This window comes from Piliocolobus tephrosceles, chromosome 5 (assembly GCF_002776525.5).
Source record: "Piliocolobus tephrosceles isolate RC106 chromosome 5, ASM277652v3, whole genome shotgun sequence".
Classification (NCBI taxonomy): domain Eukaryota; kingdom Metazoa; phylum Chordata; class Mammalia; order Primates; family Cercopithecidae; genus Piliocolobus; species Piliocolobus tephrosceles.
Window position 1 is genome coordinate 14,787,213 of NC_045438.1, and position 12,941 is coordinate 14,800,153.

General features: G+C 38.2%; 1 protein-coding gene across 7 annotated transcripts in view; it reads left to right on the forward strand.

The window, feature by feature from the left end:
- Window positions 1–12,941, forward strand: part of QKI (QKI, KH domain containing RNA binding) — a 159,291-nt gene that overhangs the window by 60,794 nt on the left and 85,556 nt on the right. For all 7 annotated transcript variants that reach the window (XR_002733995.1, XM_023223637.1, XM_023223638.1 and 4 more), the window contains exon 3: window positions 2,319–2,435. Coding sequence is in view for 6 of the 7 variants with exons in the window: in XM_023223637.1 (XP_023079405.1) it covers window positions 2,319–2,435 (117 nt within the window). In the remaining variant the exon portion in view is untranslated. The remainder of the gene's footprint in view (window positions 1–2,318; window positions 2,436–12,941) is intronic.

Consider the following 12,941-nt stretch of genomic DNA (forward strand, 5'->3'; position numbering starts at 1 on the left):
TTGAATTAGGAGCTTGTGTTCAGGAACAGAGCTGTCCACTGCCAACCTTAATTTGGGGTGACCACCTAAAGTGCTAGTCTTTGAGATGGAAGCCATATAATGGAACACAGAATTATTTTCATGGGTTATTTCCATTTTTCTAGAGAAAAAACTAAAGTCACAAGCCTGGCTTTTGGTGTTCTATGGGCAGTGATGGTCGCTTGTTCTGTGTATTAGTTCCACCTTTTCATTCTTGTTTTCTGCAAAACTCAAGTCTCTGAGCATCAAGTCTCTCTGGAGTTCTATAGGGCAAAATTTCCTATTGATCACACCTCCTTCTAGAAATGAGATTCCAAGCTTAATTAAGAGTAAAAGCGTGAGGTTTTAAGAAAAGGATTTGCATTAGACTTGGTAGGCTCTTGTCAACTATATGGCACACTTTTTAATGGACCTTGTGTATGTATTGTGTTGCTATACACACACATATCTGTACATGCCATCACTGTAGCTCTATCAGATAGTATTGTCCCCATTCTGTAATTGAGGCTTATTTGATGTGATTTTCAGATCCCCCCCCCCCCCTTTTTTCTTTTTTGGAGACAGTCCCGCTTTGTCACCTAGGCTGGAGTACAGTGGCATGATTTCAGCTCGCGGCAACCTCCACCTCCTGGGTTCAAGCGATTCTGATGCCTTGGCCACCCAAGTAGCTGGAATTACAGGCATGCACCACCAAACCCGGCTAATTTTTGTATTTTTGGTGGAGATGGGGTTTCACCATGTTGGCCAGGCTGGTCTTGAACGCCTGACCTAAAGTGATCCACCCGCCTCGGCCTCTCAAAGTGTTGGGATTACAGGCGTGAGCCGCTGTGTCAGGTCAGTTTTCAGATTCCTAATTACTATTTTCGTATTTGAGCTTGGATACCAGCTAGAATCTGTGTGCTTTCAGAGTTTAAGCACATTACTTTAGTGTATACTACTTGAGTTTATTTAAATTGAAGACCTGGGGAGGTTAAGTTGATGAGTTTCTAAATTGGAAGTCCTTTGTTAAAATGGATCACAGTGGGGGTTTGGGTTGGGTAAAGAGGTAAAATTATTATACACTGAAGCACTGGGCAAAGATAAGGGACTTTCTTTGAATATGAAGAGCTATTAGCAGATTTCAGAATCTAGGATCTTGAAGAGCTAAATTAACTGCTTATAGATCAGTCTGTGAGTCTCAACATAGGGTGAAAGAAGATGTATGAAAATCCCCTCGGAGACTTTCTTCGAATGATATAAGCATACTACCTACCACCTTTCATTTGAGAGTCACGTTTCTAAGGTATGGCAATGCAAAATAAGAGCCAGTGGAGTACAGAAGATACCAGAAGTACCCAGCTTCTAAAGCCCTGATGGCAGTGGGTTTTCTAGCATGTTACTTTTATGTAATGATATACTAACAGTTGGATAAATGCCAGAAAAAATAGGCGACCATATACATAAGAATCAGTACCTATTTGATTGAATAAATAAATGAAAACCACCGGTGGAATTTTGTGGAGCTGATAGCAAACTCTTATATTTTGCTCTTTTATGCAGATGACATGCAAATGAGGAAAATTTACTTTTCACGATTTAGCTCATTTTTCCTATTGGCCTTAAAGAAATAATTTGTATATATGAATACTAGGAATTTCTGTTGAGGGATGGTAATTTTTTATTTTTTTATTGTACAATTTTTTATTTATACAATTATTGATATCACTGTCCTATTTAGTGCTATTCAGAGTTGAGGTTTCTTATCAGTTAAAGGTAGAAAAGAATATGTACTCTTAAGACACATTTAGCATAGCCAACCCATAATTTTCGGTAACATATTTCTGAACAGTTGCTTTGGAGAAAGTATAATTTTTCTTAGGTAAATCAAAGAGGACTTTCCCCCAAGGATTTTGGTAGAAAGGGCAGTCCCTAACAATTTCTTCAACACTGTCATTACAAAGAGAAGTTGGACATTTTGTGGAAGGGACTTGCATTCTTGGCTGGCATCTAATATTTTGTCAAACTCTTTAATACTGTCTGTTTTAGGTTATATGTTGATGGACAGTTGTACCTGTTCTAGCTGTATACTGTTCCCATTTCATAGCTTTTGTTAATACTTGTGAAAATGTAATGCTAAATGATGAGCTATTGTAATTAAATCTGAGACTTAGCAAGAAATTCATAAGGGCTGTAGATTTTATTTCAACTTAGTATTAAAAAGACATTTAACTTGAGTAAGTAAATGTAGATATACTTTATATTTTAAGAGCTGTAAGTTCCAGCAAGTGAATAATATATTGTGACCCTTTTTGTTTTTTCAGTTTAATTTTGTTGGGAGAATCCTTGGACCTAGAGGACTTACAGCCAAACAACTTGAAGCAGAAACCGGATGTAAAATCATGGTCCGAGGCAAAGGCTCAATGAGGGATAAAAAAAAGGTAAGTCCTTGAAAATGGCCTGAGTCTTTATGTGAGTAACTTACTATACTTTTACATCTCAATAATAAAATTTCCAGATTTTTTTGTGCTTAAAACACTATATTCCAGGCCGGACACGGTGGCTCATGCCTGTAATCCCAGCACTTTGGGAGGCCGGGGCAGGCGGATCGTCTGAGGTCAGGAGTTTGAGACCAGCCTAGCCAACATGGTGAAACCCTGTCTTTACTAAAAAAATAGAAAAATTAGTTGAGTGTAGTGGCGGGTGCCTGTAATCTCAGCTACTCAGGAGGCTGAGGCAGGAGAATCGCTTGAACCCAGGAGGCAGAGGTTGCAGATCGTGCCACTGCACTCCAGCCTGGGCGATAGGAGTAAAACTCCGTCTCAAAAACGAACAAACAAACCCACTATGTTCCATGTCAGGAACTTTTAAAACTTTTTAAAGGTGTTGTCATGATTTTCCCTTGTTTTTCTTTTTTGTTTGTTTGTTATTTTTGAGACGGAGTCTCGCTCTGTCGCCCAGGCTGGAGTGCAGTGGTGCAGTCTAGGCTCACTGCAGCCTCCGCCTTCTGGGTTCAAGTGATTCTCCTGCCTCAGCCTCCTGAGTAGCTGGGATTACAGGCGCACGCCACCATGCCCAGCTAATTTTTATATTTTTAGTAGAGATGGAGTTTCACCATGTTGGTCAGTCTGGTCTCGAACTCATGACGTCGTGATCCACCCACCTCAGCCTCCCAAAGACCTGGGATTATAGGCATGAGCCACCACGCCTCGCAGTTTTCCCTTGTTCATTATCATTTTTTTACTTAGCAAATTAAAATATCAGTTCATCATGTTACCTTCCTTTGTTATTTACTTTTGGGAAGCTGCCATTTTGGAAATTAGTCAGACTGTAATGTGTGTAAAAGTATATAACTAAAAGTTTGAAAAATCTGAAATATTTCTTTTGATGAGATTTAAGTAAGAATGGTCAGATAACTTTGTACGTATGTCACATCACTGGGAGAGTTAGAAGACAGAACTCTATTGAAAGGAAGGCGGTCACTAGCCATGTGAGATACGTTGTGGGTTTCATCCACATTTTGTGTTGATTTTACATTTTAAAGTATTTTGTTTCTATTTCTGTGGGTTTTTTTCTCCTGCCATTTCTTCTTTTGCTGGTTTAACTAGTAAAGACCCAACTATCTAAATATTATTATTAGGAAGATTTTATTAACCTAGTTTGTTTTATCCAGCAATACTGCGAGGTAGGATAGTTTTGAATTTCTATTCTTGTAAAAATTGGTGGATTTAAAAAAGTAGATTTTGATAGCCAAAGATTAAAAGTGTTTTAGGAAGGTTTGGTCTGTCTGTCTTTCTGTCTGTCTGTCTCTCTTTTTCTTTCTTCCTTCCTTTCTTCCTTTATTTCCATTGACTTGAAAGGGCTATCTAGGAAGAGTACGTGGTTAGCTGTGTTCGACCATGTCCACTGAATCGCTTTGTGGAACTTACAGAATGAACACCAGACCCACAGGGTATCTGATAAACTTGTTTTCTGAGCCTTCCGCCTCATGTCTTTTAAGCCCTCACATAAGCTGACTGGGTCTCATTCATTTTTGCTCCTCATCAGTGATTTAGTAGCCAAGAAATTTGGGCAAAAAGTTCTCATTATATTGATTATTTAAAAATCTTATAATGTATTCTTTGTCAGCTGTGTTGAAAGATATTTTCATGGGAGTCTGTGAGTTCTTGAGTATTTTTAGATGTATTAAATTTTTTTATTAGAATCTTAAAAAAATTTGTGCGTATTTCGAATCAGTTGAGTGATAGATAATCTTTTCAAATGAATGTTGCCATAAAGTTTTGGTTCTCATGTTTCAATTTAGGATTATGTGTGCGTTAAGTAATACTAGTTTAATTGCCTATGGACAGTGAATGAAGTCTTGACAGCTGACAGATATATAAATCTGTACAAAAAGGTTAGTATATATTCATCAGTTAAGCTATTCTGTCAGCCAGTTAACGAAACCCCTTTTCCCCCTCTTCTGAGTTTCTGTGAATTCTGTGGTAATGGCCCTCCACTCACCTTGCTCATTCTTTCAAGCCCTCACAGACAATGAGCATTAGTGCTTGTAATTGTGTGATTATACTGTTGCATTCTTATAAGTGTTTATAATAAAAGTAAAGTCAGAATGGAGTGCTTGGCCATTTGGTAAAGAACATAAAAAGAGATGGAAGCAAAAAGAAGTGTTGATGTAAGTAATAAAGATAGCTCATTGAGATGTATTTCAGGAGTTCAAGAGAAAAAGCTGTTTGCTTTAAACTTTTCTACAGTTTTCCATATATATAGATGTGTGTGTATATATATATATGTATGTGTATATATAACGTGTGTATAGATATATGTATATCTATACACACTTAGAAAGCTAAAAAATCTTAATTTACTGATTGCCTGTTTTACTTTTAACAAAAAATGTTATGATGGGAATGTTGCGTGCTGGTCTAAATCCTTCCCTACACTGGTAAACTCAGTGAGAGCCTACCATGGCTGTTTTATGGAATATTAATTTCCTTGGTGTTTGGTGAGTACCTGGCACAGAGTGCAGGCCTTGAAAAAATATCTGTGAAAGGAGTGACTAGTTCAGGTAATAAATGAAAGGCTTAGGTGCACCTTCCCTCATGTTCCCCGAAAAGGTTTGGTAAATAAAGAGAATTGTAAGTGCTGTGTACTTCTAATGCTTTGGGGAAGATAGTACTATATTACTCTAAGCTGTTGGTTTTAAGCAAGTAAGTTAATATGCCACTTTAATTTTCATTTTCTTGGATTGTTATTTCAGCATTATCGATGGGCTCAACAGCATTGATTTAGTGCATAAATACCCAGTGGAATGGTACTGGTTAAGATCACAGAACCAGGGCTTGAAAACTATTGCGAACTTCTTGTCTGTTTTGGCTAAGTTTTATTATTCCTATTTTGTAAATGAAGAGACCAAAGCTTCGGGGAAGTTGAGTAATTTGCCAAAGGTCACACGCCAAAATGTGGCAGTCAAATTTGAAACTAGGCTGGGTGCAGTGGCTCACACCTGTAATCTCAGCACTTTGGGAGGCTGAGGCAGGAGGATCCCAGGAGTTGAAGACCAACCTGGGCAACATAGTGAGACCCTCATCTCTACAATAAAACTTAAAAAGAAATTAGCCAGGTGTGGTGGTGTGCACCTGTAGTCCCGGCTGCTAGGTAGGCTGAGGTGGGGGGATGCTTGAGCCTAGGAGTTGAATCAACAGTGAGCTGTGATTATGTGCCAGTGCACTCCAGCTTGGGCTACAGAACGAGACTCTGTCTTGGGAGGAAAAAAACAAAGAAACTGAAGTCTGAGTTCCATGTTGTTGTACATTATTTTCTAATTATAAACCATTTCTAAGAGTGATAACTTCAGACATATTAGAACAACTTGAATATCAAGTATTATAAACTTTGACTACCATTTCATACACACCACTCAGTATACTTCTGACACCAGATGCTGTGAGGGTTTCTCCCCACAAACCAAACAAATCTCCAGGAAACACCATCTGGATGTCCTCTAGTTCAATTCAAAACTAGGAATGATGTCACATACCACAGGTTGAGGGCTTAGTCCCATAAGACTGTCTCCGCTTCAGATGCCAGTTGCAAGCCCCAGTGATGACTTGTGCTTTTGACTGACCAGCTGTAAATGTGTTTTTTTGCAAGTCCCTCCTCAGGTTCAATTAATTTGCTAGAGTAGTTCACCGAACTCAGGGAAACACTTTACTTACTTATTATAAAGGATATTACAAAGGATACCGATGAACAGCAGATGGAAAAGATGAATAGGGCAAGACATGTGGAAAGGGGCTCAGAGCTTCCATCCCTTCTCCAGTGTGCCACCTTCCAGGTTCCTCCATGTGTTCAGCTATTTGGAATCTCTCCAAACCCTGTCCTTCTGTTTTTTTTTTTTTATGAAGGTTTCATTATGTAGGCATGACTGATGTTCATCATTGACCATTGGTGATTGACTCAACATTCAGCCTTTCTCCATTCCTTAGAGGTTGGGAAATGAGGCTGAAAGTCTCAGCCCTCTATTTTACTTGGTTGGGATTTCTCTGGCAATCAGCCTTGACCTTGAGACTATCCAGGACCCCCACCCATTTGTTACCTCATTATACAAAAAGACACAAACAGGTTCCAGACCACCACAATAAGGGAATATTGCAATAAAGCTAGTCACACATTTTTTTAGTTTCCTAGTGCATATGCAAGTTATGTTTATACCTTACTATCGTCTATTAAGTGTGTAACAGCATTATGCCTAAAAAGTATACATATACCTTAGTTTAAAAATACTTTGTTGCTAAAAAATGCTAATGATCGTCTGAGCCTTCAGGGAGTGTTCATCTTTTGCTGGTGGAAGGCCTTGCCTGGATGTTGATGGCTGCTGACTGATCAGGGTGGTGGTTCCCAATGGTTGGGGTGAGTGTGACGATTGCTTAAAATAAGAACAGTGAAGTTTGCCTCATGGATTTACTCGTCCTTTCCCAAAAGATGTCTCTGTAGCATGCAGTGCTCTTTGATAGCATTTTACCCACAGAACTTTTGCTGTTGCTTTATAAACTAAGTTTATGTAATATTCTAAATTTTTTTATTGTCTTCAACAGTGTTCACAGTATCTTCACCATAAATACGTTTCATCTCAAGAAATCACTTCCTCTGCTCATCCATAAGAAGCAACTCCTGATCAAGTTTGATCAGGCCATTGCAGCAATTCAGTCACATCTTCAGGCTCCACTTCCAATTCTAGTTCTCTTGCTCTTTCCACCACATCTGCAGTTTCTTCCCCCATCATACTCCTGAACCCCTCAGAGTCTTCTTTGAGGGTTGGAGTCAACTTTTTCCAGACTCCTGCTAAATGTTGATATTTTGGCCTCTCTCCATGAATCATGAATGTTCTCAGTGGCATTGAGAATGGTAATCCAGAAGGTTTTCAGTATACTTTGCCCAGATTTATCAGAGGAATCACTATCTGTGGCAGCTGTAGGCCTATGAAAGACAGTTTTTAAATAATAAGGCTTGAAATTCTAAATTACCCCTGATCCATGGGCTACAGAATGAATGCTGTGTTAGCAGGCATGAAACAACATCCATCTCTTTGTACGTCTCTACCGGAGATTTTGGGTTACCAGGTGCATTGACAATGAGCAGTGATATTTGGAAAGGAATGTCTTTTTCTGAGCAATATGTCTCAACAGTAGGCTTAAAATATTCAGTAAACCTTTCTCTGCTGACATCCAGGCTTTGTTGTTCCGATTATGGAGCACAGGCAGGGTACATTAGCTTTTTTTTCCCCCCCAAAGACAGAGTCTTGCTGTACTGCCCAGACTGGTGTGCAGTGGTGCGATCTCAGGTCACTGCAACCTCGGCCTTCTGGATTCAAGTGATTGTGCCTCAGCCTGCTGAGTAGGTGGGGTTACAAGCATGCATTACCACACCCAGCTAATTTTTTTGTATTTTTAGTAGAGATGAGGTTTCACCGTGTTGGCCAGGCTAGTCTCGAACTCCTGGCCTCAAGTGATCTGCCCACCTTGGCCTTCCAAAATGCTGGGATTACAGGTGTGAGCCACTGCACCTGTCCCGTTTAGCATAATTTTTAAGTGCCGTAATATTTTTGGAATGGTAAATCAGCATTGACTTCAACATAAAGTCACCAGTTGCATTAGTCCCTAACAAGAGAATCAGGCTGTCTTTGGAAGGTTTGAAGCCAGGCATTGACTTTCTCGCTAGCTATGAAAATTTTAGATGTCATCTTCTTCCAGTAGTAGTCCAGACATACACACTACTTATCACTTAAGTTCACTGTCTTATATGGGCATGGTTGGTGTACCCCAGAACAATTATAGTAGTAATTTCAAAGATTACTGTCTACGGGTCACCATGTCAGACATAATAATAATAGTAATGTAAAAGTTTGAAATATTGTGAGAATTACCAAAATGCTGCTTGGAGATACGAATTGAGCACATGCTGTTGGAAAAATGGTGCCACAAGATTTGTTTGATGCAGAGTTGCCATAAGCCCTCAATTTGTAAAACTGCAGTGTATGTGAAGTACAATAAAAGGAGGTATGCCTGTATTACTTGGGAGATTCAAGGGTTTTAGGAGATTTGTGCCAGGAAACAAAGACCAAATACATTTATTTTATCAAAAATCACAATATCATACTATCATTCCTTTGATGTTTCAGGAATTCTTTCTAGAGGTTTTAATCCTATGTTCTTAATGGAAATCTATATACTTGAGCAGATTACAAATGCTAGAGGAGTAATTTTAGATGAGACTGGGTGCATTCAGGGTGGTATGGCAGACTAGAGGAGTAATTTTAGGAAAAGAAAGTAATTATGGTGTTTCACTTGAGGTTGCAGAGGCCGTATCCAGGGCTATGAAAGAAATGTATTCATGCTGGGAGGCGTGGTCCGCCTTTAGAAACAGGTGGGAGTCAGCTGGTTCTAATGTAGCAAATGAAAATATGTAAGCCATTAAAACAGAACAGTGTTTTGCACATAATTAGGTACTTGGCAAATTGTTGTGGAGTGACAAGTAGTACATTGAAGTTCACCCTTCGGGAATACATATGCATTGTCATTGTAGGGGATGCCATTTATGGATTTGTCTTATCAGTCTGCAATTTGTCAGCTATTCTGAGATCTCCCTTCTCATAAACAAGAGGAGACTAACTAGCAATGCTTGTGGGTTCCTCCTTCTCACCTCCTTTTTCTCTCCTCCCTTCTCTCCCAATGTGTTGATCGGTGAAATGTATGCAGTTTATCAAAAGCCACGTCAGTCAGATGTTGCATCATCTGGAAATGTGCAAAGACTCAGCAATTCCAGTTCAAATTCTTTGCTCAAAATGAAGGGATGTGCTCTCTTCTTCTAGCCATTCTAGGGCTGCTGATGCAGTGGCTAGAGCAGGGGTGTCCAGTCTTCTAGCTTCTCTGGACCACATTGGAAGATGACAAATTGTCATGGGCCACACATAAAATACACTAACAATAGCTGATGAGCTGAAAAAAACAAACAAAAAACAAAACAAATCATAATGTTTTAAGAAAGTTTACGAATTTGTGTGGGGCCACATTCAAAGCCTTCCTGGGCCACATGTGGCCCATGGACTGGGGGTTGGACAAGCTTGGGCTGGATGATATCAGCCACTTTTACTATCTGTGCTGCATCATGTTCAGACCATGGGACAACCTTGGAAAAGAGTCACACTCTTCTAACAGAAATGGAGCCTTAAAGAAGTGAAGTAAGCCACCCGGTTCCTCATTTCTACCTAAAGAGTACACAAAATAGAAACTTCTGTCTCTCACTAGATATTCAAATTCAGTTGTGTAAATCATTCTTATCAGAATGTGGGCTTTGAAATCAATTGGTAATAGTTTTTAACTTAATACCTGTTTCCCAAATACTCTGGCCATAGTCTCTCTTTTTTTAAAGATGTCTCTATAACTTCTTGAAGAACTACAGTGTTTTGTGGAACATGACTTACGAAATGTTATTAGAGTCATATTGTATAGTTGCAGACATAGGTGGAATTTTTGAATTTTGTTTTACAAAACTTATTTAGGTAGAGCATTTAATAACTTTTTTTACATGATACTTTTCATATACATTACAAATTGTTAAATATCTCTTAATAGCAGAGATTTCTTAGCCCTATTTGTTGTGCTTAAAATATATTTTAATTGGTCAATATGTTATATTTTTAGAAAAGTGAGAAAGTAGGCCAGGCACGGTCGCTCATACCTGTAATCCCAGCACTTTGGGAGGCCAAGGCAGACAGATCACCTGAGGTTGAGAGTTCGAGACCAACCTGACCAACATGTAGAAACCCCGTCTCTCCTAAAAATACAAAATTAGCCAGGCATGCTGGCGCATGCCTGTAATCCCACCTACTCTGGAGGCTGAGGCAGGAGAATCGCTTGAACCCAGGGGGTGGAGGTTGGGGTGAGCCGAGATTACGCCATTGCACTCCAGCCTAGGCAAGGAGAGCGAAACTCCATCTCAAAAAAAAAAAAGAAAGAAAAGTGAGAAAGTCCCAGAGGGTCTCAAGAAAAATAAAGGCTCCTGACATTCCATTAGTTTAGACACTATACTTGTTTATAGTTTGGTATGTCTTGTAGATTGTTCTTCATGCAGTTATACATATGTACACATGTGGTATATTAAGTGGATCATATTATATTTGCTGCTTTATAATCAGCATTTTTTCCTGCAACTCTATGTCCTGTCCTGTGTCAATTCACCAAATAGTAGAGCTTTATGCCTAAAACTTTGTGCTAGGTAATAGGAACGTGCACTTAAAGGACATTTCAGGGCAGCCTTCATAGTGATATGCAAAAATAAATTTCCTTGAATTTTTGGGTGGGGAAACTTACAAGTTTTTTTTATGAAATATGTTACTGCTGTGTCAATACTTTGAAAGAGATAAATTAATTCAGTCTTGTGATTGACACACCAGAGTGGCTTTGGCAGTTGGGAGCATAACATCAAGCACAAGTAGAGAAGTAGAGCTCCAAGCAGCCTGGTTTATCGATCTTGCGGAATGCTTAGCTCTCTGACAAGCTCTAGCGTGGGTATGGTTTTTTGTTTTGTTTTTGTTTTTTAACTTTTCATTATGCACAATTTTAAGCAATGGAAAGACAAGTAGAGTAGTGAACTCTCATTTACCCATCACCCAGGGTCAGCATTGCCTCTCTCTTTTGAAGAGGGAACTCTCTCATTCCCCATTGCCTTTCTCCACCTTTTGCCTCACAGATTATTTTGGAAGCAAATTCAGACATATAATTTCAACTGTAAATGTTTTATTAGCTATCTCTGAAATAGAAGAACTCTAATGATAATGTGTTTGTGTTTTAATCTCTAGAAAATTCTTTATCATCAAATATGTAGTCAGTGTTAATAGCTTCCCTGGTGTCTCATAAATATGCTTTTAAAATGATTTGGTTTAATGAGCATACAAATGAGGGTCATCTACATTGTAATTGATAGATCTCTTAAGCCACCTTCCAAACGGCCATTTCTCCCTCTTGGCCTCACTGGGTGATTTGTCTTGAATTCCCGTGGATTTTGCTGGTGGCATTTTCATGGTGTTTAACATTTATCTCTGTTCCCTATATTTCTTGTAAATTGGTAGTGACAAAGGTTTAATTAGATTCAGCTCTCTCACCTTCTCTTCCTCATTTCTATTCTTTTTTGAAGGAATATTTCATAGCTAGTGTTGTGATAGTAGTACATAAAGTCTAATTTCCTCTCTGTGATTTTAGCAATCATTGTTGATTGTTTTCTAGGTCCTTTTTTTTTTTTTCAGTGGGAGTTGCAGAATAGCCATATTCTATTTCTTCATTCATATTAGCTAGATACAGTTTTTATCAGAAAAGTAGAATAAATGCTTAATTATTTGCTAGTTTTTAAATAGTGAATTGGTTCCCAGGAATCCTACAGACCGAAAGAATAACTGTTTTTCTTCCCCCACTTTGGGTATCACTACGAATGCATTTTAACAGTTGTATATGTTTCAGTTCATTGAAGTTATTATTTTTCACTGGCGCTCAAGTTGTTTGGCCATTGGAGGGACTTCTTTGCATTGACTTCTAAATCTTTTCAATATAAACCTAGTAGATGGGAATAGTAACTGTGCTTTCTAGTGTAGTATGATACGATACTCTGCACTCTTCTTGTAAGAATTCTTCCTCAGACTTGGCATCAGCCAATTTTTTAGGGAAGCTTTGTTAACAACAAACACTGACTGAAAACAAAACAAAACAAAAACAGAAATAGTGCAGAGATTATAATCTGGGCTCTAGTGATGCTCATTATTGTAGACTTTTCAGAGCTGTGAAATACACACGAATATTTTCACAAATTCATTCTCATTAAATTTAGGACTATAATGTTTTTATTTAATCTTCTATCTGTATCTTCTTACTGAAAATTCTGGTTCCTAATGACACAAAATAATGGTTCATTTGCTTTATTTCAAAAAAGGAATACAAAACAGTCTCAGTATAACTATAAACACTACTACCAATTATATAGTTGGTGACAACAGTTTTACACTGAGCTCTTACTATTTTGAGGGTATATCCACTAGATACAAGTTACCATCTTTTAAAGTACTTGGAATAATTTTTATATGTAACAGTTATGCTAGTATACAGATCCATGGTTAGGTTCATTTGTTGCACTTGATTTTCTAGTTGTGGAAATTGCATAAAATATTTTTCTGTTTTCTACTTTAAAATATTTACATGGCTCCAAAGCAAAATATACAAAGCGGAGAATTTTTATAAAGTATGACTTTTATCTCTGGCCCATTTGTTTACCTAGTCCTCCCTTTCTGTTTGGGTAGATTTTTTATTTTTAGTTTTTGGTTTATCCTTCCAATTCTTTTCTTTTCTTTTCTTTTCTTTTCTTTCTTTCTTTCTTTCTTTCTTTCTTTCTTTCTTTCTTTCTTT